The sequence below is a fragment of the Protopterus annectens genome, chromosome 13.part0 (assembly GCF_019279795.1).
Source record: "Protopterus annectens isolate FY-2018-M chromosome 13.part0, PAN1.0, whole genome shotgun sequence".
NCBI lineage: Eukaryota > Metazoa > Chordata > Ceratodontiformes > Protopteridae > Protopterus > Protopterus annectens.
The window spans coordinates 135077621-135104702 of record NC_056747.1 but is presented as its reverse complement, the minus strand read 5'-3'; the positions used below and the strand labels follow the sequence as shown (position 1 = coordinate 135104702).

At 43.2% G+C, this 27082-nt stretch overlaps 1 protein-coding gene across 1 annotated transcript in view; it reads left to right on the top strand.

Moving 5' to 3' along the window:
• LOC122817659 (tetraspanin-33-like) overlaps window positions 1-27082 on the top strand; it is a 477846-nt gene that overhangs the window by 173619 nt on the left and 277145 nt on the right. Inside the window, exon 4 of the mRNA XM_044090722.1 lies at window positions 25062-25136. Coding sequence (XP_043946657.1) covers window positions 25062-25136 — 75 coding nt within the window. The remainder of the gene's footprint in view (window positions 1-25061; window positions 25137-27082) is intronic.

Below are 27082 nucleotides of genomic sequence, written 5' to 3'. Positions count from 1 at the left end.
TGTAGCAGCCGGTTCAAAGGGGAAGATGTTAAGGCACGGTACCAAATCAAGATCCCACGGAGGCAGGATGAAAAACTGGGGTCTTAAAAGCACAGCACCTTTCATAAAAGTTTTACATAATCTGCTGCTCATCAACGGTGGGTCTGTGGAATCGTGAAATTTGGAGATAGCTGCTAATTGGACTTTAATAGTAGAGACTGAAGATCCTTGATTAAACAAGGATGTCAAAATTTCAAGACCTCTGGTATCGGGCAGTAATAGGGTCTAATCCTCTGAGTTGAGCCCAGATAGCAAACCTCTTCCACTTACTGTGATACAACTTCTTAGTGGTGGGTTTGTGGGCTGAAGATAAAATGTGAATAACTTCCGGGTCCAAGGTGTGATTTCTGACTATAGTCGGAAGTGGAGGAGCCAAGCTGTTAATTTCAAAGTGTGAAGGGACTGGTGCTGTTGTCCCGACTGATGAATCAGAAGGTCCGAATTAGGTCCAAGAACCAAGGACCGTCCAGAGTATATTTCTGTAGGTAGGGGAACCATACCTGACGAGGCCAGTACGGAGCAATTAGAATCATTGTGGACCCCAACTGGGAAGCTTTCTGGATGACTTTGGGGAGGAGTGGAATCGGAGGAAAAGCATAAAGCAGTCCTGTTGGCCAAGGTTGGACTAGAGCATCCGTAGCTGTCTCCCCCTTGACGCTGGGTCAAGGTAAAGAACCTTTGCACTTCAGTTTCGTGGTGTTGCAAACAGGTCGCAGCACGGAATCCCCATCGCTTGAAAATCTGAGCTGCTACTGTTTCGCTCAGAGACCACTCGTGAGGAGAGAGAATAGTCCTGCTCAGTCTGTCTGCCAATACATTGATTTGCCGGAATGTGGGTCGCTACCAGGAAGCTTGGTAGCCACTGCCCATTCCCACACCCTCATGGCCTCTCTGCAAAGGGGGTAAGATCTGGTCCCTCCTTGTTTGTTTAGATACCAGACTACCGACATGTTGTCTGTATGGATGGCGATAATGCCTTGAGGGAGAAACTTGTGGAGGGCTTGTAAGGACAGAAGTACAGCCCTCATTTCCAACACATTGATATGGAGAGATGTTTCATTGGGAAGCCAAGAACCTTGAACTGACCTGCCCAGACAATGCCCCCCCCACCCCGTCTGGGAGGCATCCGTTGTCAAGGTGGCCACCGGAGGGGGTATAACAAAAGGTCTTCCCTGATTCAGATTGGATGGTAGAAGCCACCAGCGGAGGTCCCGTTTGCACGTTTCTGTAATCAGTATGTGATGATTGAGGGGGAGATCCTGAAAAGACCATTGTGTCGATAACAGCCACTGAAGAATCCTCATGTGCAATCTTGCCAGAGGAACTAGGAGAACCGTGGCAGACATTGAACCTAAAAGTTGCAGGTCCATCCTGGCTGGGGCTTTGGATCTTAGAAGCACGGCTCGGACTTGATCTTGTAATGTTTGTATCCTTTCGTTAGGAAGGAAGATTCGCATTAACTTTGAGTCTATCTCTGCTCCTATGAATCTTATGTGCTGAGAAGGCAGCAAGACAGACTTTGACCAGTTGAATGTAATTCCCAGGGAAGCACCCAGGGAGATGGTGGCTTGTAGGTTCTCTAGTAGTAGATGCCTGGTGGTGGCAGTCAGGAGCCAGTCGTCCAGATAGGGAAACACTTGGAATCCGAGACTCCTCAGGTGAGCAGTCACTACTGCCAAACACTTGGTGAACACCCTGGGGGCTGTGGTGAGACCAAAGGGCAGAGCACAAAATTGGAAATGACTGTCTCCCAGGCTGAAGCGCAGATACCTCCTGGACGCCTGATGTATCGGTATGTGATAATAGGCGTCCTTGAGATCTATGGAGCACATCCAAACATCTTTCTCCAACAATGGGAGAATGGACTGCAAAGTGACCATTCGGAATTTGGACTTCATGACGGACTGGTTTAGTTTGCTGAGATCCAAAATGGGTCTCAGGTCCCCTGTCTTTTTTGGCACTAAAAATAACCTTGAGTAATTTCCGGATCCGATCTGGTCTGTGGGGACCGGCTGGATGACTCCTTTTTCTAGCAGCTTTGAAGCTTCTACGGCTGCAATTTCCCTTTGACTGGGTGGTGGGGTCGGGATTCTTTTGGACGGTGGGGGTGAGTGTGTGAAGGGAATGGTGTAACCTCCGGCAATAATCCGAAGCACCCATCTGTCCTGAGTAATAGACTCCCAGGCTTTTAGGTGCTTGGCAAAACGGCACCCGACTGGCTCTGGAGCAGCACAGCCGGGCAATCCCTCATGGAGTGTGGGAGGCTGAAGAGCCACGAAAGGACTCGCGGTCTCCAGTGTTGTGGGGGCCTCTGCCACCTCTGGGACGGCGTCTCCCAGAAAAATTTCCCCGTCCTCTGCCTCTGGAAGGGGAATCTTCCTGCTGTTGAGGAAAGAATTTCTGTGATTTGCGGAACCAAATCTTCCCTCCTCTTTTAGCCTTGGGATAAGGCCGAAAGGGAGTGGAATAACGTGCTCCTACGGCAGATAAAGTCTTTCCCTCCTGCTCACAGCGGTAAGAGTGTCTTTACCTTGGGTCCAAACAAAGAGGACCCATCAAAGGGAGCGTCGGCAAAGGAAGACTTGAAGGCCTCCAGCGAAATGACACAACGGAGCCAGGCTTGTCTCCGTGAGAGCCACGCCTGTGCCTGCCGCTCTGCCCCCCGGCCGCATATGAAATGAGCCTCATGGACGAGTTAGAAATCGAGGTAAGGATAGCTAACTGAGAGCTAACCGACTGGGCTAGCTGCTCAGGTAGGTTACCTGAGAGGGAGTTTGAGAGCTCCTTGACCAGATCCCTCTGTAGTCTGGTGAAATGTGCCAAATAATTCAGGGACCTCAGAGTAAAGGCCGCTGAAGTCAGGGTGCGCTTCCCTGCGGTCCATGCTCCTAGACTCCTTATTAGGAGGATGGACGGATGTTGAAGCCTCTGCCATGTCCTGCTGGGTAGCAGATGCCACCACCATGGCATCTACAGCCACTTCGTTAAGAACTCCTTCTCGGTGGGGCAGACAAAAATTTGTTAGGGCGAGAAGGCACTGGTTCCACAGTATCTGGATGTTCCCACGCCTCCAACAAACCAAATCCAGGAGCTCGTCAAGGCGGAGACACCCAGGAGGCGGAGGGCTGAGCCCGGAAGGCTTTGAGGAACACCGACTCATCAGAGGAGGGGGGTTTGGAATTCCAGCCGCCTCGTTGCTTGAGGATCTCTAGAATGTCTGCAAATGAGACATCATCCGAGGATGACTTTGGGGACCCCTCCGCATCATCAAGATCAGTGTCCGATGTAAGAGACTCATCGGGGAGTCCACGTGCTTCCTCTTGCACGATCTCTTCCTTGGGGCTCCTCCAAGACAACTCCGAAGACCCTCAGGAGGAGGGAACCCCCAGTGGGAGTAACCTCAGGCCCTGGGGCTCCGCTGCCTAGAGACAGGGAACTGCCAAAGACCCAGTCTCCATGCCCAGGAAGTTGCCGGTAAAGCCGTAGAGATGGCCGAAGACTTGGCCAAGGCACTCCTCATAGCTCTGGAGGCCGGACCCCAGAATCCTGGGAGGGTCCAGTCTCCGAGCCATGATAGCAGACGGAAGTCCCGCGGCGGGCACCGAGAGGGAGGCTTGGAACCGACAGCATTGGTCCCGAAACGTCACCCCCCCGTCCGGCCGAAGAAGTCCGTGTGCTAAACTCGGACTCAAGGCCGGGTTGGAGTAAGGGTCGGAGCCGACCCTAGGATCTCCACTGGCTCCATCAGCACCTGCTCGACGGAGCCGAAGCGGTCGGAGGAGGAATGGCAGTGGGATGGGCTATCGGCTCCGAAGCCAATTGGGTCGGAGCCGAGACAAATTTCTGAAAGACTGGGGACTGGAAAAGTCTTTGGAGCACCCTGTCTATGTCCGAATCTGACATCCTTGATGACCTGGAAGAGACCGAATGGGTCCGAGTAGGCCTCTCCAATGGCTCCAAGGGACTAGGGGACCGGCTCAATTTGACCCTTTTGGACCCAAAATTTTCGGCGGGGGAATGGGGAAACCAAAATTTCCTCTCCGGGCTCAATCTTTTCATCGTATCTATGGAAAATGTGTTTACAGTCACTTTTAAAAAAGAGGTTCAATTAATGATGTGGGGACCTTCATGGACCATCTCAATTCCAGCATGTCTTTTTTGAACTTTACATTTGTAGAGTCTGATTCTAGAATTTCTTATCTGGATGTAGACTTAAACAAAGATATTCCTGCTGGTAGCTTCAAGGCCAAAATATACCGTAAGAGTTCCTATTCTAACACCATGTTACACTTTACTAGTGCCCACCCTGGGCACCAAAAAAGAGGGTTAGTCAAGGGCAGCTTGTGCGCGCTGCTCGAATGGTAACTGACGATGAACCCTTTTTAGAAGAATGTGAGTTCATTAAGGGATTGTTTCTACACAGAGGTTACCCAGATAAGTTTATTCACGACCTGGTCACTGAGGTCCAGAATAAAAGGTATGGGGGTGTTTATAAACCTATTTTACAAAGCAGTTTATTCACAACTTGTCCACTAGAACACTCACCTCCAGTTATGTCTGAAGTCTTTGTAGGCAACAAGAAAGTAGACACTTCTATTTCTTTCATCACTAATTTTAGTGCTGAGATTCATTTAATCAAGGAGGTGTTTGTTAGGAACTGGAGTATTTTCTGTTGTCACGATGCCTTACAAGCCAGGTTTGGTACTTTGCTTAGTTTTATATACAGGAGTGGTAACAACCTCAAACGGATACTAGAAACAAAAAAGGACAATCGTGTTATAGTAGAGGGCACTTTCAAATGTGAGAGTTGTAACATGTGCAGGCACATTGCCACTGGTTCGAGATTCAAAATTGCTGTGTCTTCTTTCTCCACTGTTGGTAGATTCAACTGTAAATCTCGATCGGTTGTTTATTTAGCTTGCTGCCAGTCTTGCCCAGCGTTTTATGTGGGCAAGACTGACAGAGGTTTTAACAAAAGAATCTATGAGCATTTATATTGTATCAGGAAAAATAAGTGTGAAAACGCTTTGGCGAAACATGTTAATGACCACCCCCAGCACAGTTTTACTTTTAGGGTGTTAGGACAGGTTCCCTTTGACATCAGGGGGGGTCCTTTCCAACTATTATTAGAACGCCTAGAAGTGATTTGGCAGCTGAAACTCTGTTCATATACACCTCCAGGTCTTAACGACAGAGTAAGTTTAGCTTGCATTTTGAAACTCAGAAGTATGCAGAGGTAATTTTATTATTTATTATTTTTTATTTTTGTTCTTCATTTATGACTTGTTATTTTTTATGTTTCACTTTTTATTATTATTTTTTGTCAGCAAATCGGTTCTATTTATTATGTTTTCTTGGTTTTAAACATTTTATGTTTAGACACATTTCCTTGACAATTTTCAATTTTATTTTGGTTAGTTGTTTGATTTTAAAACACAATTTGTAAAGACCTGACTTTTGTATGCAGTAGCACTTTAAGAAGCTTTGAGATCAGCTTTTTCCCACACATTGATGTCAGCGAGTTTTAACCAGTTGGTTGGTCCATTCAAATGTACCATGTGTTGTTAATTGTGTATTTAAGGAGTTTTTTTATATTTGTTACCTTTTGATGTTTGTCTGAAGAGGTTCAGTTTTCTTGAACGAAAAGTGGATGTTAATAAAACACTTAATATTGGACTCTTTGCTGCTGGTTCTGCTGACGTGGATTTTGTTTTATTCATTTTAGTTTGTTTCAACTTCTGTTGCTTCAGTCAGAGATTTTCTTTACCGAAGTAACAGCTACAAGCAAAATAGTTTTCTGGAAAAAATATTTCAATTCACAGGTGCTTGCTGGCTCAAAATGCCTCTGGGTTGATCCCTGAAGAACTACCATGAGGTCCCATGGTGGAGAAGGTTTTTTAATTGGGGGTCAGAGAAGGAAAATTCGCTTCATGAAAGCTTTACATAGTTTAGTGGAAGGCATGGAAAAACTTTGGCTTCCTGAGCGAAAATTAGATATCACCTCTACCTAGAGGTTAACCGTGGAAAAGCTAGCTCCTTAATCGAAGAGGTGGCTAAAGAAAAGTAAAATGTCTGGGATTGAAGCTGAAAAAGGGTCAATGTTCTCTTTGCAAGCCGATATAGAAAATTGTTTCCACTTACTTTTGTAGAGCTTTTTAATAGAAGACATCTGAGATGCTAAAACAGTGTGACATACTGGGGAAGCAAGCCTAGACTGTCTAACAATCACTGGAACTGGAGAAACCATGCATTTAGTTTGAGGGCATGGAGATAGAGGCACTGGAGTTCTAACGGATGAGACAGGAGAACCCAAGAGGGCTCTAGAATCCATGGAGGATACTTGAGGTGAGACCATAGGAAGGAGAACCACACCTGGCGAGGCCAAAAGGGGGCAATGAAGATGACTGAGCTCTTCAACCTGCTTGCTTTATGAAGAAATCATGGGATCAGAAGTAGAGGAGGGTAAACATAGAGGAGACCCAGGGTTCCAACGTGGACTAGCACATCCCTTGGTGACTCCCCCTGAGGAGGGATCAGAGTGAAATATTTGTTGCACTTGTTCTTGAGGGGAGAGGCAAATAGGTCACAGCAAGGCTGTTCCAAATGGATGAAAATCCTGTTCACTACTGATTGGTTTCATGGACCACTCATGAGGCATCAAAATGAACCTGCTGAGTCTGTCCACCAATATGTTGTTTTTCCCAGAAATGTGTATTGCAACTAGAACGTGTTCTGAAGAGATCGCCCATTCCCAGATCCTCATGGCCTTCCTGCATAATGGGTAAGAATGAGTTCCTCCTTGTTTGCTGATGTACCAGACCACTGACATGTTGTCTGTGTGTATAGCAATGGTCCCTGACGGGAGATCGTCCTGAAAGGCTTGCAATGACATAAGGACTGGTCTCATCTCTAGGACACTGACATGCAACTTGGTTTCTAACAAGGACCACGTGCCTTGGAAAAACTTCCTGTTGTAATGCCCCTCTTCCAGCTGGGAAGCATCTGTGGTCACTGTGGTTGTTGGTGAAGGAAGAGAAAAAGGCCTGCCCAAGTGCAGATCCTGGCAGTAAATCCACCAACGGACATGATGTTCACAAACTGGTGTGTGCTTTATAGGCATAGAAAGAGGATGATGAAGGAATGACCAGTGAACTGCTAACATCCACTGGATTATCCTCATGAAAAACCTGGCCAGTGGGACTAGTATTATTGTTGCTGACATGGACCGCAGTACCTGTAATACCAGCCTCGCAGGAGGAGAAGGGTGAGATAGTATGTCTTTTATCTGATCTCTCAATGAAGACATCCTGTGTGCTGGAAGATAAGCCACTGTGTGCAAGGTATCTAGTTGGGTGCCTATAAATTCCAGGTTTTGCACCATAGTTAGCATTGATTTTGCTAAGTTTACAGAAACTCCTAAAAGGTTTGAGATGTACATCAGATAATTTCTGGCTTGAATCAGTTGATGCTTGGTTGGGGCAGTAAGGAGCCAATCATCTAGGTACAGAAACACCTGAAATCCTTCAAGTCTCAAGTGAGCTGCTACTACTGCTATGCACTCGATGAACACCTGGGAGGGCTGTGGTGAGAGCAAAGGGCAGTGCTCTGAATTGATAATGATTGGCTCCCAGCTGGAAGCGCAGAAATTTCCTGGAACACCTGTATATCTTTATGTGATAGTATGCTTCCTGGAAATCTACGGAGCACATCCAGTCGTCTTTGTGCAGAAGCAGCAGAATGGACTGCACCTTAACCATTTGGAATTTGGACTTCTTTATATATTTATTTAATATGCTTAGATCCAGGATTGGTCTGAGGTCCGCCTGTTTTCTTTGGTACCAAAAAGAAGTGGGAGTAAGTTCCAAATCCTATCTCTTCAGTTGGGACCTTTTAGACGGCTTTTTTCTGAAGCAGCTTTTGGATTTCTAGGGCTGCTTACTCCCTCTGACTGGGTGGAACATCAGGGAGTTTCTTGTTTAGTCTTGTAGGAGAAGGGAAAAGGGAATGTAATAGCCTCTGGATATAATGAAAATCACCTATTTGTTTTGTGCAATACTTGTCCAGGTTTCTGGGTGCAGTAAAAAACGTACCCTGTCTGCCTCCAGAGAACAGCAGATGGGCAGCACTTCAGGAGAACTGATAGGGCCTGTCAGGAAAGGAATCCCTAAAGCCCTGATTCTGCGGACACCCTCTGCTTCTAGAGTGATGCCTGCCACTGAAACCTCCTCCTCCGCCTCTGGAAGAGGAATCTCCCCATGAGTTCCGGAATCTCCCCATGAGTCCTAGGAAGGTGCCTAAGACTTGCAGAACCAAATTTTCTTGCCACCTTATTGGTTCCTGGAGAAGGTACGCTGAGGGGCAGACAACTTGATCCCAATGGCAGACAGGGTCTTTCCTTCCTGCTTGCTGTAGGTAAGCATTTCCTTGACTGATGGTCAGAAAATGGAGGAACCATCAAAAGGAGTGTTAACAATGGCCGTCTTAAAGGGTTCCATGAAACTGCAGAGCCTCATCCACTTCGCCACATGGCTCTGCCTGAACTGGCTGCTCGAGAGGCACCTTCCGCTGCATGGGAAATCAACCTCATCAATGAGTTAGTGACTGATGACAGAGTGGCCAGCTGCAGAGAAACTTTCTTAAGATCATCCGCAGACATGGACTCAACAAGAGAATTTGCGAGCTCTTTGATCAAATCTCTCTTGCAAATGAGTGAAATGGGCATAAAATTCAATGATCTCAGTGCGAAAGTAGCTGTGGTGTAAACATGATTCCCAAACCTGTCCATGACTCTGGACTCCCTGTTTGGGGGATGGACAGTGGATCTCTACTGTGCTAGCTCCTTCTTTGTGGCTGTTGCCACAACCATAGCATCCACGGCAACTCCCAGAACTGGTGGTCGATGGGTGGAGACAGCATTTTATCAGGATATTTGGGAATTGGTTCAACAGAGTCTGGCTCCTTCTATGCCCAGCAGGAGAAAAGGTCAATAAGCTCATCCACTGGGGGAGGGAGGTCACCAAAGATGTAGATGAGATAGCCCTGAAAGCCTCCAGAAACAGAGTCTCCTCAGCAGAAGAATTTTGGGAAGACCATCCACCTCTTTACCTAAGGATTTCCATGATGTCTCCAAAGGAGACATCATTAGGTGGAGATCAGTGGGATCTTTTCCCTCCCGCAAAGTCTGTGTACTCTGTGAGACACTCCATGGAGGAGTCTATGTGCCTCCTTTTGCACACCTCTTTCGAGGAACCTCCTGAGTGGGGTGGGCCGGGGAGGTATTAGAAGAGGAGGGGACTCCCTGTGTGGGTCGCACATGGACACCTTCTGGAACTGGCTGACCTGATGGAACCGGAATGATGGGCTCAGCACTCAAAACAGATGAAGGATGGGAAGTATGAATCAGGATAGAAGAAGACAGTTCTCTGGCTGAAAAAAAATGCCCTTTTTAAAACCCAGAAGGCTGACAGACCCGGAGAAACTTCTCCTTCCTCCCTCGGAGCCAAAGATGCTGAGGACAGGCAGTCAGGGCTATCCCAAGATCAGCACCATCCGGAGAGAAATGGATCTGAGCTGTCTAGAGCAGAGGTGCCCAGGGGAAGGAAAGATCCAAACAAATCAGAGCTGAACCCTGCCACTCAGACCTGGCAAAGACTTCTCAAATCCATGACCCGCTCTGATCCAAAGACAACTGAACTGAGCTGGTCAAAGTGACTGTCGGGTCTGCAGTCCCGGACTTCTTAGGATCTGACAGCATGCCTGTTGGGGATCTTGAATCCTTGGACTCTGAAACCAATTGATGGATCAGAGAAGAAAAAAGTCATTGCAGGACTGGAGAGCTCACAGATCCAGTAGGGGATACAGCTGGATTGACCCCTATTTGAATGTGAACCCTAAGGAACTTCTGCATCATCCTGTCCATGTCAAGTTCAGAGAAGCTCCTGGAAGACCTAGAAGAGGTGGGGACGGTGGTTTCAAGGGTTTGATAGGTGTCTGGAAAATCTTAGGTGGCAGTGTCGGAGCCACTGCCTGCAAAGTTAAGTCTGGGGTATTGCCTTTAGCTGTCAGATCTGAAGTTTTAGGATCCAATTCTGAGAAGGATCACATTGGAGAACTGGTACTGGGAGCTGAGACTGTCAGAACTAATGACAGGGTAGGATCCAAGGTTTTAAAAACCAAAGTCAGATCCGACAATGTCTTGATCCGATACTTTTCTCTGTTTCAAGGATGGCTCCGAGGTGGGGGAAGACGACCTGTGGTGTCTCTTCCTTGGCTACAAGACTGCATGTTCACTGAGGATTTAAGCTCCCAGCAGGCAATAAACCTTTAAGGAACAGTTTGTTCCTTTGATCCGCAAGAGCTCTCAGATTGAAGGCACTGCACACTGAGCAAGGAGTGTCAAGATGGGCAGCTCCCAAACAGTAAACGTACTTCTTGTGGGCATCAGAGTTGGGGATCTTATGCCCACAAGAAGTGGACTTTTTGAAGCCAGTAGTTATGTCCAGTTTTTTGGACAAAGTAAACCACACACACACACACACACACACACACACACACACACACACACACACACACACACACACACACACACACACACACACACACACACACACACACAGCCAGTGAGCTAACAAAAAAGTAATTATAGAAAAATAAACTCAGGTCCTTGGCTCCAGCAACATTAAGACAGGAGCCAAAATGACAAAACCAATTTGAAACTAGAATATACATATATATATATATATATATATATATTTTTTTTTTTTTTTTTTTAACAGTAAACACACTAAACATTAACTAACAAAGTGAAAGAGCAGGGAAGGAAAACAACTACCAATAGGAGAACAAGAATTTGAAACAGTACACACACTACCTAACCCACCTACCTAACACATGTACACTTTATCGGAAAACAAAGAACACTCTAAAAGCTATTACAAAGGGAAGAAAAGGGAGGAGCAAAACATACACTACACTAATGGAAAAGTAAGAATACTAAAAGGAGACAAGAAAAATTGAAAAGACGCTAAACAATCGCAAAGTTGGAAGACAGCTTTGATCTTCCATCTGACTGGAAAAGTGGCAAATGAGATCTGAGGGCTTAGGGATGCTCAGTGGTATAATGGGTAAAGGGAGCAGCTTGAGGCTTGGATCTGAAGTCTGGTGGAAAGCAGTTATATCGGATCTAACTGTCAGATCCTAGACCTAGTAGCAAGGAAGAATGAAAAGGACAACAGATCCACTGACATACTGTTGGTCTGAACTGCAATTGTCCCGAAAGGGAGAGAGTCTTGGAATTCCTTCAACGCTAAAAACAATGTTTGCATTTCCCAGACATCTTCAGGGGACCAAGTGCCTTGGACTGTTTTCCCCAGGAAGTGCCCCCCCAATCTAGGATGTGCCCGTGGCTACTATGGCCTTGAGCTGAAGAAGAATGAAAGGATGGCCTTGTAGAACCTGATCTGATCCAATCCACCACCAAAGGTATCTCTTGCATGCCTGAGTGACACTTATTTGGGCTGACGTGCTGGTAAAGAACAGACCATTATGTTGCTAACATCCATTGAAGAATTGTCATGTAAAACCTTGCTAGGGGAACTAGGACTATCTCCACTGACATTGATCCTAAGGCTTGCAGAATCAATCAGGCTGAGATTGTGGTACTGTGAACTATTTTTCTGACCTGGAATCTGATTGAATGTACTCTTGAGAGAGGAAGAGAAGCTGTCACTGATAGTGTGTTGAAAATTGCTCCTATGAATTCCAATGTATGAGATGGTTCTAACTCAGATTTGTTGAAATGTATGGTTATCCCCAGATGGCAGCAAATCTAGAGTACCTGATCTCATCCTTTTATGAGTAGATGCCTGATCAGGACGGTGATGAGCCAGTTGTCCAGGTACAGAAACACTCAGAATCCCTGCAGTCTGAAGTGAGCTGCTACCACTGCCATGCATTTGGTGAACACCCTGGGGGCTGTGGCGAGGCCAAAGGGCAGTGCTCTGAACTGGTAATGACTGGCTGCCAGGCAGAAGCATTGATATCTTCTGGACTGTCTGTTCATTTTTATGTGGTAGCATGCATCCTGAAGGTCTATGGAGCACATCCAGTCATCCTTGCACAAGAAAGACAGAATGGACTGAACCATGACCATAGAAGGACAGAATGGACTGAACTATGATCATCTGAAACTTTGTATGCCGAAGTAATTTCTTCAAGATGCTGAGATCCAAAATCATTCTCCAATCCTGTTTTCTCTGACACTAAAAAGAATCTTGAATAAGTTCCAGATTCTATCTGGTCTGGTGGGACCTCTTGGATGACTCTCTTTTCCTAGCAGCTTTTGTATTTCTAGTGCTGCTGCTTTCCTCTGACTGGGTGGAACATCTGGAAATGTGTATACAGATGGAGATGGCAAGGAAAAGGGAATTATATACCCTTTGAAATAATCCTCTGCACTCAAGTATCTTTTTTGATGTTGAGTGAGTGTCTCTTGGTGCAGGGATAATTAACCCCTGATTGCCTCCAGTGGGGAGCAATCAGGCCTCCTTTGAGAAGCACTGGTTGGGTCTGTCAGTGAAGGAATCTCTAGACCCTTAGTTCTGTGGGCCTCCTCTGCTGCATGAGTGGTGTCTTCCATTTGAGTTCCCCTCGCTGACTTTGGGGGAACTATCTCCAGGAGGATCTTGGAAAGAACCCTGGGACTTTCTGAACCATGTCTTTCGACCACCTCGTTAATTTCTAGAGATGGTTCTTTGAAGGGTTGAAAAATGTACTTCCATTACAGAGAGGTTCTTTTCATCTTTCACACCTGGAGAGTGTGTCCTTTACTTTAAGGCCAAACAGTGAACTGTCAACAAAGGGTGCATTAGTGAATGACGACTTGAAGGGCTCCACAAAAATCACACAAACGCATCCAGGCATGCCTCTTGATGGAAATGCCTGAACCCACCGCCCTTGCGGTACCTTCAGCTGCAAGTCTCGTGGACGAATTAGAAATGGATTGTAGGGTTGCCAACTGTGAGGCCACAGAAATTTGAGTTTCAGTAGTAGTGGTTCTGGAAAAGGATTTTGATAGTTCCTTTATCAAATCCCTTTGTAGTCTTGTAAAGTGTGCCAGGTAGTTCAGTGACCTAAGGGCAAAGGTCACTGAAGTATGCACATGCTTCCCAATTTTGTCCAAAGGCCTAGACTCCTTGTTAGGTGGATAGACAGAGGAACTCTGCTCAGCAAGTTCCTTCTTGGTCGCTGCTGCCAAGACCATAACATCTAAGTCACTCCCGTGCTACAAAACTCCCTTCCTACAGGTGGTGCCAGAATCTGATCCAGTCTTTTGGGAAATGGCTCAGCTGTGTTAGGTTCCTTCTACAACTGCCTAGAGATCAAGTAAATGAGATCGTCGGCATGCAGAGTTACCCAGGCGGCAGATGACATAAAGGCCTCCAGGAATACCGATTCATCTGGGGAAGGGTTATTGGTAGACCAATCACCTCTTTGCTTAAGAATCTCAAAGATGTCTTCAAATGAGACTTCTTCATGATGATCTTGGGGACCCTTCCCCTTCATCAAAATCAGTATTTTTGGTGACAGACTCCTGAGGGGAGTCCAAGTGCCTCCTCTTGCACTTCCTCTTCCTAGGGACTTCTTCGGTGGGATGCTCTGGAGAAGTGTCAAGAAACTATAATACCCTACTGGGTAGCCTGGAAACATTTGGCTGGCTGCCCCTGTGGCATAAAATGAAGAGGCTCAAGATGCAGAGACACATGGGATCTAGAGGGAAGATCCAAAGGGGTAGGAACCATCTGCCCAGCTGCAGCAGAGAACACACTCTCCGCCACCTGAAAGGCAGAATGCCTCAGGGAGAGGGAAGCCAATGAAGTGAAGAAGCCATACTTCTGCTCCATCAGCTCCTCCTGCCCTGAAGGCAGTCCACCTGAAGTGGAGGTCAGAACCAAGCTGTCCAATGCTGTGGCTCCAAGAGGATGAAAAGGCTCCGAAATCTTTCAAGTTGACTCAAACACCTCGGATCTGACAGGAATGCTTTGGCTCCAAGAGTTGTCCAGCTCCAAAACCACTGGAGCTGGTATACTCAGGGACAGCCTTGGAGCTGAAGATATGAATATCTTCATTACTGATCCAGATGGTCCTGGGAGACTTAGATCCAAGGACTCTGAAACAATAGGTCAGATTGGGGAAGGAACTGAGATTGGTGGAGTAATACAGACAAGGGCTTTGTGACCCAAAGGGATAGGAGTCAGGAGAAATCCCATCTGTAACTGCACCAAGAGAAATTTCCTCATCATTCTGTCCACATCAGCCTCAGTCAGACTTCTGGAAGAGTGAGTAGAAGCTACTGATTGGTACCTGGAGTGCCGGTTGGATTTGAGGTATGGGGAAGGTACCCTAGAGGGTACCGGGTCTATGGATGGGGAATACCTGTTCCTGGGCAAAGGCTCGGATCTGAGAAGCTACGATCCGAGGAAGTCTTTGTCAACTCCAATGCTAGCTGAGCAGAAGCAGTCTTCAGATCCAACTTATGCTTTTTCTTTGGTGGTTCTGTAGATGGATCTGATGAGGGAGTCAAGGATCCCGAAGGTCTTAAAGACTTGGTTGAAGGCTCCTTTAACTTACAATTTGGGGTTTGAGCCCCAGATATAGCCTCAGAAAGGATGATGGTAGCAGTCCTTTCAAGATTATTTTATTTTTCCTATCTGAGATTGCTTGGAGGTTGAAGACCTTACAGACAGAACAGTCTATCTGAAGATGATCTGGGCCCAAGTAACATATGCACAAGGCATGTGCATCAAAAAGAGGCAACTTGTACCTGCATTTCAGGCATTTTTTAAAGCCAGAAGGGCCATTTTCAGACATTTTGAAAATAGTAATACTAAAATAGTAGAAGGAAAAATATTTTTTTTAATTAAGGATAGAAATAAAGAAAAATTACCAGCAATGGTAATTAGAAATATACTTAAAGATTGTAAAAGGGAAAGGAAAAATAAATTACCAGCTATGGTAAAAAGACACTAAAAAGTGTAAAAAAGGAGGATTTAGAACTGGAAAAAGTCTGATATCTTGTACAGAAGTCAAGAAAGAAAGAAATAAACTTTTCACATATATCACACTTTTCACCATTACTATAACCACCCTAACCTTACCTTATTATGTCACCTTCTTTGAAAATATCTCCTTACATAAACACAATTTTCACCTCCAACAAACTTTACCAACCTCTTCTATTAACACACACTATCACAGCAACATAACCTGTTCCTCCACCTATCTACTACCAAAATTCCACAGAAAAACTCATATATCTTTTTACTTAAACAAAACATATCATTATAACTCAACTAAAAATCCTAAATTCCACTTAGATTCTCAGCATAATCTCCTCCTACATGGAGATATTCATCCTAACCCTGGTCCCAATACTAATTCTAACTTCAATCTAAACAACATTACTTCTCCAACTCCATTGCCATGTACTAAAACTAATTCTAACTTCAATCTAAACAATATTACTTCTCCAACTCCATTGCCATGTACTAAAACAGCCAACTCCCTTCTAATTGCTCACCTTAATATTAGAAGTATAAATAACAAAACTCACCACCTTCATGCACTCTTGCACCTACACTCATTCGACATTCTATGTCTTACAGAAACCTGGCTAAAACCCTCTACTCCAGACCATGAAATCACCCCACCAGGCTATAATATTCTTAGAAGCGACCGTATAAAGAAGAAAGGAGGAGGCGTTGCCATTATCTATATATCTAATCTCAAAGTCACACCCTATAATGAACTTCCCTCACTAGACTTCAAAACTGAAATACTGTCTATCAAACTTCAAATTAACAACAACAAATCTATATATCTAATCTGTATGTACATTCCCCCAGGAAATAATATCCATATTCTAGAAAACTTACTTAGTTCACTCTCTAATCAGCTACCCCAGGAAACTATTATCCTTGGGGACTTTAACATTGACTGGATAACCTGTTCATCCCAGCACCCTACTAGTCATATAAACCTCTATGGGTTCTCACAATTAATTACCTCTCCAACTAGAATCCATAAACCAATAAAAAGAAACTACTCTTGACTGGATCCTTACAAATAACCATACTAACATTTACACCCCAGGAACACTTCCCGATAATATTAGTGACCATATGCTCACTTATGTTAGTAGACAAAATTGCATATCCCAATTACCCATAACATCAAGATATCCCGCTCTAATAAATCCTTCAACCCAGACAACTTTCTGACAGAATTGAAAGCATGTGACTGGTCCCCACTGACTAGCCTTGAACTAAATGAAGCAGTGTCCTACTTCAATACTCACTTTCTACATATCCTTAATGATCATGCTCCCATTCGCTCTACTAGAATAAAATCTAAATCAGCACCTTGGCTCACTAAACAAACTAAGCAAAAAATGCACCTAAGGAATAACATCTGGGCTAAATGGAGAGCTACTAAAAGTATATCAGATCACCTACTCTTCAAACAGTTAAGAAATGCTACTAAAAAAGAGACTCTTAAAGACAAAAAGGAATATTATCTCCACCTTCAACAAACAAGTCAACACACCCCTCAAAAGTTCTGGTCAGGTATTAACAAACTTCTTAAACCAGGACATTCTACTACTCCTACCCCATCTGGCTTTGACCTCGACAATTCCTCCCAGATCCCAGATTCCTTTAACAAGTATTTTACAGAAACCATTCAAGCCCTAGCGAATTCATTACCCACATCTACTACTAGCTGCCCTAATACCTCCAGAGCCTTAACTGATACCTTTCACATTCAACCTGTTGCTACATCTCTTATTTATAAGCTTCTCTAAAAACTTAAACCTTGCACCCCATCTGCTGACCAACTTCCATCAGAATACCTACAAATTGCCGCTGAAGCCATAGATTATCCCATATCCATACTTATTAACAGAACTATCTCTGAAGGAAAAATTCCTTCCATATGGAAAATATCTCATATAATTCCTCTACACAAAGGGGACTCCTCTACTGAACTCTCAAACTTTCGCCCTATTGCCTTACTCTCCCCATTAGCTAAGATTATGGAAATATGTATACACAAACAACTTCTTAACTACCTTCTGCAAAACAATCTTCTAGCTAATTGTCAACATGGCTTTAGACCTTCTCACAGCACCACAACTGCCCTCCTTTCCTTCTCTGACGCTATAAATAATAATAGGAACAAAAATCTTTTCTCATCAGCACTATTCCTAGACCTGTCAAAAGCCTTTGATATGGTTAATCATAATATTCTCCTTGACAAGCTACATCACTATTCTCTTGGGTCACAAGCTCTTCAATGGTTTAGGAGTTATCTCCAAAACAGGCAACAAGCAGTGCTATGGGATAACAACCTTTCTTCCTTACTCCCAGTAAACATTGGGGTTCCACAAGGCTCAATCTTAGGTCCCCTTCTTTTTTCTATATTTATCAATGACCTGCACTTGAACATCCCCCAAGCCATCTGTATTCAATATGCTGATGACTCAACTCTAATCTGTGCTACTAATAATGTTTCCTCCTCCAGTCCCTTACCCAAGCAGTCTTCCATAACGGAGAGAGATGGTTTATGGAACACTCCCTCCTTCTCAATGCCAAAAAAACAAAACTTCTTCTCTTTACTCCTACACACAAATCTCCAACTCCTTTCTTCACTATCTCCTCAAATAATGCAACCTGTATTAACCCAGATATGACCACTCGCCTGTTAGGTGTTACTATTGACAACCATCTTAATTTTGATGACCATATTAATAATACCATTAAATCAGTTAACAAAAAGATAGGTTCTCTCTACAGAATTAAACCCTTTCTTACCCCTGCAGCCAGAAAAACCTTGGCCCAGACCCATCTGATCTCTTCCCTTTTCTATGCCTCTGCTATATATACAAACTTATCTAAATCCAACCTTACCAAACTATCCACCTGTTACAATAGTATAACTAGATTCATTACTGCTAACCCCTTCAGAACTCATCACTGTCACAACCTCAAGCAACTAGACTGGTTAGAGATAAATAACCATATACTCTATCAACAGCTACTTATCACTCATAAGTCTCTTTACTACCCTGATGCTACCCCTAGCCTCAAAAAACTAATTTCACCATATAAAAACCTATCCACACTACGCTCTGCTAATAAACTCCTGGTGGCCTTAAATAAATCATATAATAAAGCTGGGGATGCATTATTCTCTAACTCTGTCGGGAAATTCTGGAATCAACTCCCTTATGAAATAACTAACCTTGACTCTACATCCCACTTCAAAAGACACATCAAAGAATATCTAAAATCCCGGTGGTTATGCCCTTGTGCTAACCCTGACTGAAATGATTTCATTATTTCCCAAGTTCTCCCCTCTCCCCTTACGGGTCCTCGAATAATAGGTTTAATTATTGACTGTTTTATCCTTGATACTGACTCTACCTTAGCATTCTAGTTTACTGTCACATATGTTTTTCCAACCTGTGTACTGCGTATCTATCTTTTATTTAATCTAACTTCAGAATATTCTATATCAAGTATTTTACTTTTATCTGACTTTTTCTCTATTGACATACTCTTGTCAGTGTTAGTTTTTCGTAAATTGCTATATAAGTCTACACTGGTACTTTTGTATTATGTTTATTTTGTTTTTTTGTAACAATTGTATTATTTCGTGTATTTGGAGCTTTTCTCCCCGGGCCTCTACTGAAAACGGATATATGTCCAGTAAGACTAGCCCGGTCAACAAATGTAAAATAAATTAAAAAAAAATAAATTATCTCAATATCAAAATGCTCGAGAGCTCAAGGTTACCATGTCCAAATGTGAAAGCGGCAAACGAGATCTGAGATATGTTAGGGGTTGGTGCATTGTGGGTAAGGGAGGAGCGTAAGAGCTTTTTGGTGAACACGAGCTAAAATAATGGACGGATCGGATCCGAGGATAGGATCTGAACCCAACTGTTGAGGAATGAATAAAAACAGACATCATCAGATCACACTTTTATATCTAATTCGGGGTACATATTATATTCTCACCATAGGGAGTACACCTAGACTTCTGCTTTGGGGTACATAGCTTATTCTGACTCAAGAAAGTATACCTACACTCCTACATTGGGGTATATAGCATATTCTAAACACAGGAAGTACATCTGCACTCTAGCTTAGGGGCACATAACATATTGTGACCATAGGAAGTATACCTATACTCCTATTTAGGTCACAAAGCACATAGGAAGTACACATGTGCTCCTACTTAGGGGTACATATTCTGACCACAGGAAGTCCATCTGCACTCCAACCTAGGGGTACATAGCATATTCTGACCACAGAAAGTACATCTATACTCCTAGTTAGGGGTACCTAGCATATTCTGACTATAGGAAGCACCTATACTCTTACTTAGGGGTACATAGCATACTCTGACCAAAGACATACACCTAAACTCCTAGTTAGGGGTATATAGCATGTTCTGACCACAGGAGGTACATTCTGTTGTCCTAATTAGGGGTATGTAGCATTTTATAACCACAGGAAGTACACCTACACTCCTACGTAGGGCTACTTAGCATATTTAGACCACAGGAAGTACACCTACATTCCTGTTTAGGGATGCATAGTATATTTTGACCTTAGGAAGTATACCTGTACTCCTGCTTATGGGGTTCGCAGCATATTTTGACCACAGAATGTATACCTATGTTTTTGTTTAGGGGTACATAGCATATTATGACCATATGAATTATACCTATTATGCCACTTAGGAACACATAGCCTATTCTCAAGATAAGAAGTACACCTATACTCCTACTAGAGGTACATAGCATATTCTGACCACAAGAAGTACATCTTTGGGGTATATAGAATATTCTGATCACAGGAAGCACACCTGCACTCCTACTTAGGGGCACATAGCACATTCTGACCATAGGAAGTACATCTATACTCCTAGTTAGGGCATATAGCATACTCTAACCACAGGAAGTACACCTATACTCCACCTTAGGGGTATATAGCATATTCTGACCACAGGAAGTATAATTGCACTCCCACTCAGGTGTACATAACATATTCTGACCACACACAGTACACCTATACTCCTACTTAGGGGTACCTAGCATATTCTGACCATAGGAAGTATTTATACTCCTACTTAAGGGTACATAGCATATCTTGACCATAGGAAGTACACCTATACTTTTATTTAGGGGTACAACGTATGTTCTGACCACAGGAAGTACACCCATACTACTTAGGGTACATAGCATTTTATGAACACAGGAAGTACTCCTGCATTCCTGCTCAGTGGTATGTAGCATGTTCTGACCACAGGAAGTACATCTATATTTCTACTTATGGGTACATAACATTTTATGACCACAGGAAGTAGACCTACAATCCTACACAGGGGTACATTGCATATTCTGACAAAAGGAAGTACAACTATACTCCTGCTTAGGCGTACATAGCATATTCTGATCAAAGGAACTACACCTATACCCTAGTTAAGGGTACATAGCATATTCTGTCCATAGGAAGTACACCTACACTATTGCTTAGGGGTACATAGCATATTCTGACCATAGAGGTACACTATACTGTTATGAAGGGTACACAGCATATTCTGACCAAAGGAAGTACACATAAACTTGTGTGAGAATTACATAGTATATTCTGACTAGAGGAGGTAGACCTACACTCCTGCTTAGGGGTACATAGTATATTCTGACTGAGGAAGTACTCCTACACTCCTACTCAGAGGTATATAGAATGTTCAGATCACAGAAAGTACACCTATACTCCTACATAGGAGTACATACTATATTCTGACCACTGGAAATACACCTATACTCCTACTTAGTATTTCTGACCACAGTAAGTACAGTTACAGGCCTACTTGGGTGTCTGTATCATATTCTGATGACAGTTTGATGACAGGAAGTACGTTTGCACTCCTCTCCTTAGGGGTAAATAGCATGTTCTGATCACAGGACATGCACCTATACTCCTACTTAGGGGTAAATAGCATATTCTGATCAGAGGAAATACTGTATACTCCTAGCTAGGGATGCACAGCATATTCTGACCAAAGGAAGTACACCTATACAGTTACTTAGGAGAAAACACAGCTGTGAAATATCTTACCATAGCAGTAGATGTCCTTTCTTCACTGTTGCAGCATTCTTCACCATAGGGATCATCTGTCAAGGACAGCCCAATGTCTGGCCAGTATACAAAAGCCATTAGATCTTGTACGTGCCATACATCACATGTATGTTCACTGTACAGAACACAGGGCATAGAGGTGACCATAGACACATACAGTTACCCAAAACTGAATTGCCCCATGGACAGCAGTCTCCATTGGACAAAGGAGTCTATGCATATCCAGAAGGAGAAAATGCAGATAGAAAAGGGAGACCCTCAGCCAGGAGGGTAACCAAAACAAAGCCCAAAAGAAAAAGAAGGGATGACTGAATGCTACAACAGTGAAGAGAAGGACATCTACTGTTATGGTAAGATTTTACATAACTGCACTGTCCTTATATATCACTGTTGCAGCAGAATACAAAAGCTCAAGAAAAGGAGTGGTAGATGGCTGGGAAGAGTCCTCAACGAATCCGAGCCAGGTGGCCCTAGAAAACCTGCTCTGGCCCTAGAAATCATATTCAATTTATACGTCTTAGTAAAAGTATGCACTGGAGACCGTGTCGCAGCTTCAAGGATAGGATCGGTATCCAAATCCTTGAAGAAAGCACCAGAAGAGGCAATAACCCTAGTGGAATGAGCTCTAACAGAAGTAGACAGACACTTGTCAAGAAAAAAATAACAAAAGGAAATGGCCTTAGATATCCAGGAGGAGCTGGTTTGCTTAGAAACAGCCAAACCCAAAACCCTGGGTTGAAAAGACATGAAAAGCTGGTCAGACTTATGAATGGTCTTAGTTTTATCCAAACAATACCTGAACTGTCTGTGCAAACCCAAGGTATGCAAGACCCTCTTACTTGTAGACTGTAAAGAAGGAAAAAAGGAAGTGATTTGTACTGCCTGATTTAAGGACAACTCATTAACAACCTTGGGCATAAAGGAATGATTAGTAAGAACAGACACCCTGTTGCTGCAAAAAAAAAAAAAAAAAAAAAGGAAGAATGGCCTTAAGGGTCTGAATGTCAGAAACCCTCCGAGCAGAAGAAAGAGCAAGGAACAAGACAGTCTTCAAGGTAGTGTTGCAGAGAAGCTGACACTGAAGGATCAAAAGTAGCCAGGGTCAATTTATCCAAAACAAAATTAAGGTCTAAGATACAGGATGTCATTAGGTAACTGTTTGACCTCAAAACAAGAAGCCAAAGGAGGATTCAAAGGCAGACAGACAGAATTAGCTGACAAATGGGCCTTTATAGAAGAATAGGTTAATCCAGCAATTCACACAAATAGGAGAGATACAGAGGGATCCCTATTTGAAAAGGGTCCTGGCTATGAGTATGGCACCAGAAAATATTTTCCATTTGGATATATAAGACTTTCTAGTTGCAAGTTTTCTTGCCTCCCATAAAACCCTTGGCATGCCCTCAGAAAAGAGGTGCATAAAAGGGATCAAAACCCTATCACCCACAATGTAATTTGAAGAGTGGACAAGTGAGGATGGATGAGTAACCCCTTTTCCAGTTTGAGGAGGTAGAACCAGTGAGGTAACTTGTGATTGTTCCTGACCAGAAGCATTAAGAGGTGGAACCAGTGCTGTCTTGGCCAAAAGGGAGTCACTAGTAGGATTTTTGGGGTGTCCAGCTGAATCTTCTGCAAGACTCTTGGAAGTAGAGGAAGGGAATAAAAGGCATACAGAAACATCCCCTTCCCAGGAAAAGAAAGGGTGTCCATCTTCCATGCCACATGGCAATCTGGAGCAGAAAAAGGGAGTTGCCTGTTCAGAGGACAGACAAAAATTCTACCTAAGGTATACCCACCAATGGACTATGTCCAGAAGCATGTCTCTGTGAAGCATACATCCATGAGCCTGTGTTTTAGACCTGCTCAAAGAGTCTGCCACTATATTATGCTCTGAAGGAATACATGCTTCCTGAAGAGTTAGCTAATAACTGATAGATCCCAGACCTGAAAAGCCAGCCTGCAAAGAAGGTAAGATTTTGTGCCCCCTGCTTGTTGACATGCCCCATCACTGTGGTGTCCGCGTAAACCTTCAGACAGCCTGTTGAGAGCATGGGGTGAAGGGCCAGAATCAGAGCTCTCATCTCTTTGATGTTTATATGGCCTGACTTTTGATGGGGGGGGGGGGCAGTGACCTTGAACTCTCAGATGTAAATAGGAAGCCCCCATCACCAGCGTATGTCTGAGGCATCAGTGAACAGCTCTGGAGAAAGAACTGGAGGCTGAAAGGGTAGGTCTGGGTTGAGATGTAAGATGCTGAATCCACCACTTGAATTCCCAGTAGATACAAGGAAGGACAGGCACTCTGAAATCCAGAGGGTAGCAATGCTGAAGCCAAGCTGACTTGAGGTACCATTGAAACTTTTGTATATGCAGTCTGGCAAGAGGGAGCACTGGAATACGAGAGGCCATGAATCCTAGGGCCCAAAGAACTTCTCTGGCTGGAATGTCAGGCAGAGGAAGAAGAGACTGATAGAAAGCTGTCAAGGACAAAACCTTTGTAGGTGAAAGAGAGTCCAACATTGGCACTGTCTGAATCCTGCAGCCCAGATACACATGATCCTGAGTGGGAGTCAGGACAGACGTTTTGAAGTTGATAGTGTACCCCAGACATTGAAGGAGAGATATGATGAAACTCCAGAGCTTGCAGCAGGCAACCGGGAGGTGGCACATGATTCAACAGGTCATCTAAATAAGGAAAACTCTGAATGCCTTGGAGCCTGCAAAAGGCAATCACAGGAGCCAGGCATTTTGTGAGTACCCTTGGGGCAGTAGAGAGGTCAAAGGGCAAAGCAGAGAACTGAAAATGAGGTATGATCATGGAAAGCATCCAAACAAAAAAAAACTGTGATGAACGTTTTGGGAAATTTGTCTCCCACACTGATATTTTCCCTTCTTGGATGATATGAACTCCATGTTAATAAAGGAAAACAAGACCAACAGTAAAAAGAAAAAAAAAGACCCTAATAGAGCACTTATCTGATGGCTAGGTATTCAGCACAGCAAAGGGCATTCAGACCTATGCGCGATGATGGCTTCTGGACTGGCTTCAAAGTAGTACTTGGTAACTGCATCCATATGACATCTTTATGCCCTATGCACTCTACGGAGAGCATAATTTTGATGTATGGCACATACAAGATATGAAGGCTTTGGCATACTGGCCAGACATTGGGCTTTCCTTGGCAGGAGATCCCCATGGTGAAGAATACTAATCATGGCATGTTCTGACCACAGGAAGTATCCTACACTGCTAGTTAGAAGTACATAGAATATTCTGATAAGAAGTATACCTATACTCTTACTTAGGGGAACATAGCATATTCTGACCATAAAAAGTACACTCATACTGCTACTTAGTGGTACAGAGCATATTCTGAGCATAGGAAGTACACCTATACTTCTTCTTAGTGGTACATGGTATATTCTGACCATAGGAAGTACCCCTATACTCCTATTTTGGGGCACATGGGATGAACACTTGATGTGTGTCTATTTCAGCAGATTTGTTTTTGCCATCTCTAATAGCACTTGACAATACTGTTATAAAGCTCATTAACTGTTACTGCCGCAGAAGAACTTTACATTCTTTTCAGGAAACAGATCGCTAGTCAAGTGTCTATCCTCTGAAGCTCACAGCAGTTGTGTCCTTTAGATGCTGCAGTAGCCTTAGCGTTATGGGCCATATCCTTCCTAAAATATAACAGCTCAGCTGCTTGAAGTATTTTTTAAACTGTTTTGTATTGTATCCTCTAAATGTGTCTTTATTTGCAGGAATGTATATCTCTTTAGTGATTGCTGTGCTTGAATCTTTTTTCAGTTTGCCTATCTGCTTGTGATCATTTTGGTTCTTCAGATCATCGCTGCTCTTCTGGGATTCCTGTTTTCTCGAATGGTAACTGTTAATTTTGCCATTTTTCATGCTGTTGGGAAGAATTTAGTTAAATGCCTGCTATGCTCATAGCAACTTGAATTAACACTTAGATCAACCAGGACATTTTTAAATCACTGTAGGAAAGCCATGGTGAACAGACAGAGAGAGATTATACATAGTTGCAGAAAGATGAAGTACTGTGTAGTGTTGAGATTAATAAGAAAAGTATAAGAAAATCAATGATCAAACATAACTGCAAAGAAGAGATGCAGCACAGCAAGGAAGATATTTGAAAATAACATGGTAAATGCACAAAACATAGTCTACAAGAAAAGCATAAACATGGAGAAGACAATCAAATATTTCTTTCATATAAATTAGGCAGGAGAAAAAAATCCTTGAAAAAAGATTTTCAAGAACAATGAAAATACCTTACTAAGTGGCTTTTCCCTGCTGCACTGTTCTTGGTTGCCATACAACACACTAATAAAAAATCTTTCATTTATTAGGCATGACAGTGGAGCTAGAGTCATCACCATATTATAGCAATGTAAGAATCTGTTGATGTGACAGCTCTTGGGGCATAACTGCATGGGGGTGTAGACAGTGTAGTTGGGTAACAAATATGCATGCACCACAGGGTGCCCCACAACCAATAGTTTTCCTACTAAAAATGTTTTAACCTTTTTTTGTTTGTTCGTTTGTTTTGTGCTAATGTTGCTGCTCTGTTTAATGAGCTACACATCATCAAGGTAGGGGGATCAGTGTTGTCACAAGCACCACACTATTTGTAGGTGTGCATATTAACCCACTGAAACTGGCATATATGTATTTAGTGTAATTTGTACGAATTACATATGATCCTGGTGGAGGACATCTGCATATACCTCAGTGCAAGAAGTACTTTGGTTACACAATCAAGCAATACTGCATACAAGGCACTACTTATTGTGTATCAATCTGAATGAATTAACCACAGCTTTACTATGCCTTTCTGTTATGTACCAGACTTTCTCCATGTTACAATGTTTATGAATCCTGTACTTTGTTTCACACCTTCTGCCACAATGTTATTTTTCATAGAATGTACATTATGTTTGCATGACATTACTTATGTAATATCTAATGGATTTTGATTTTTTTTTGCTGCTTGTTAGCCCGTCATTGTATGTTACCTCTGGTGCTTCTTTCTGTATCAACTATACAGTCTATAGCTTGCATAACAATTTATTTTTTTCTCATATTACTCCTTAAAGACTGATTTTAAGTTAAACATTTATTTAAAGTTCATGGAAGATGCTCAAGTTCTTGCTGACCTGCACATATATGAAGTGATTAATTTGTATGGCTCAGACTGGTCTGTTTCACTCTCCCCCTGCCATTATTCCCAGCTACCCCGCGTACTTCTATAAAAAAAAAAAAGTTATGTATTCACCATAATGTTCCATCTGTGTTGTCTGTTTTCATTCTTCCTCAACTGTTGGGTTCAAACCCAATCCTCTGATCTAACTCGGTCTCTATTTCCAGCTTGTGGAACACTGAAACTCTTGAGCTCCTCTTTTACCCATAATGCCCTAGTGATCTAACATAACTCAGATCTTGTTTGCTGCCCCTGAAACCAGGAAGTATTCAGAAATGATAAATCAACAGAATTTGGGAATCAAACAAAGACACAGAAGTTCCTTCAGCATGTTACAATCCTTCCACGAAAATGCCCACCAGTCTAAAACAAAGAGGTGTTCATCCTCAATCCAGCTGATGTCCAGAGGACATTGCACAGAGTTAACCCAAGAAAAACAGCTGGGCCTGACAACAGCCTTGGGCAAGTATTCAGTGACTGTGCAATTCAACTAACAGATGTCCTCACAGATATATTTAATATCTCCCTGAGTCAGGAAATGGTTCTCAAATGCTTCAAAAACACAACAATAATACCACTAACAAAAAAGTCACCGCCATCAAACCAC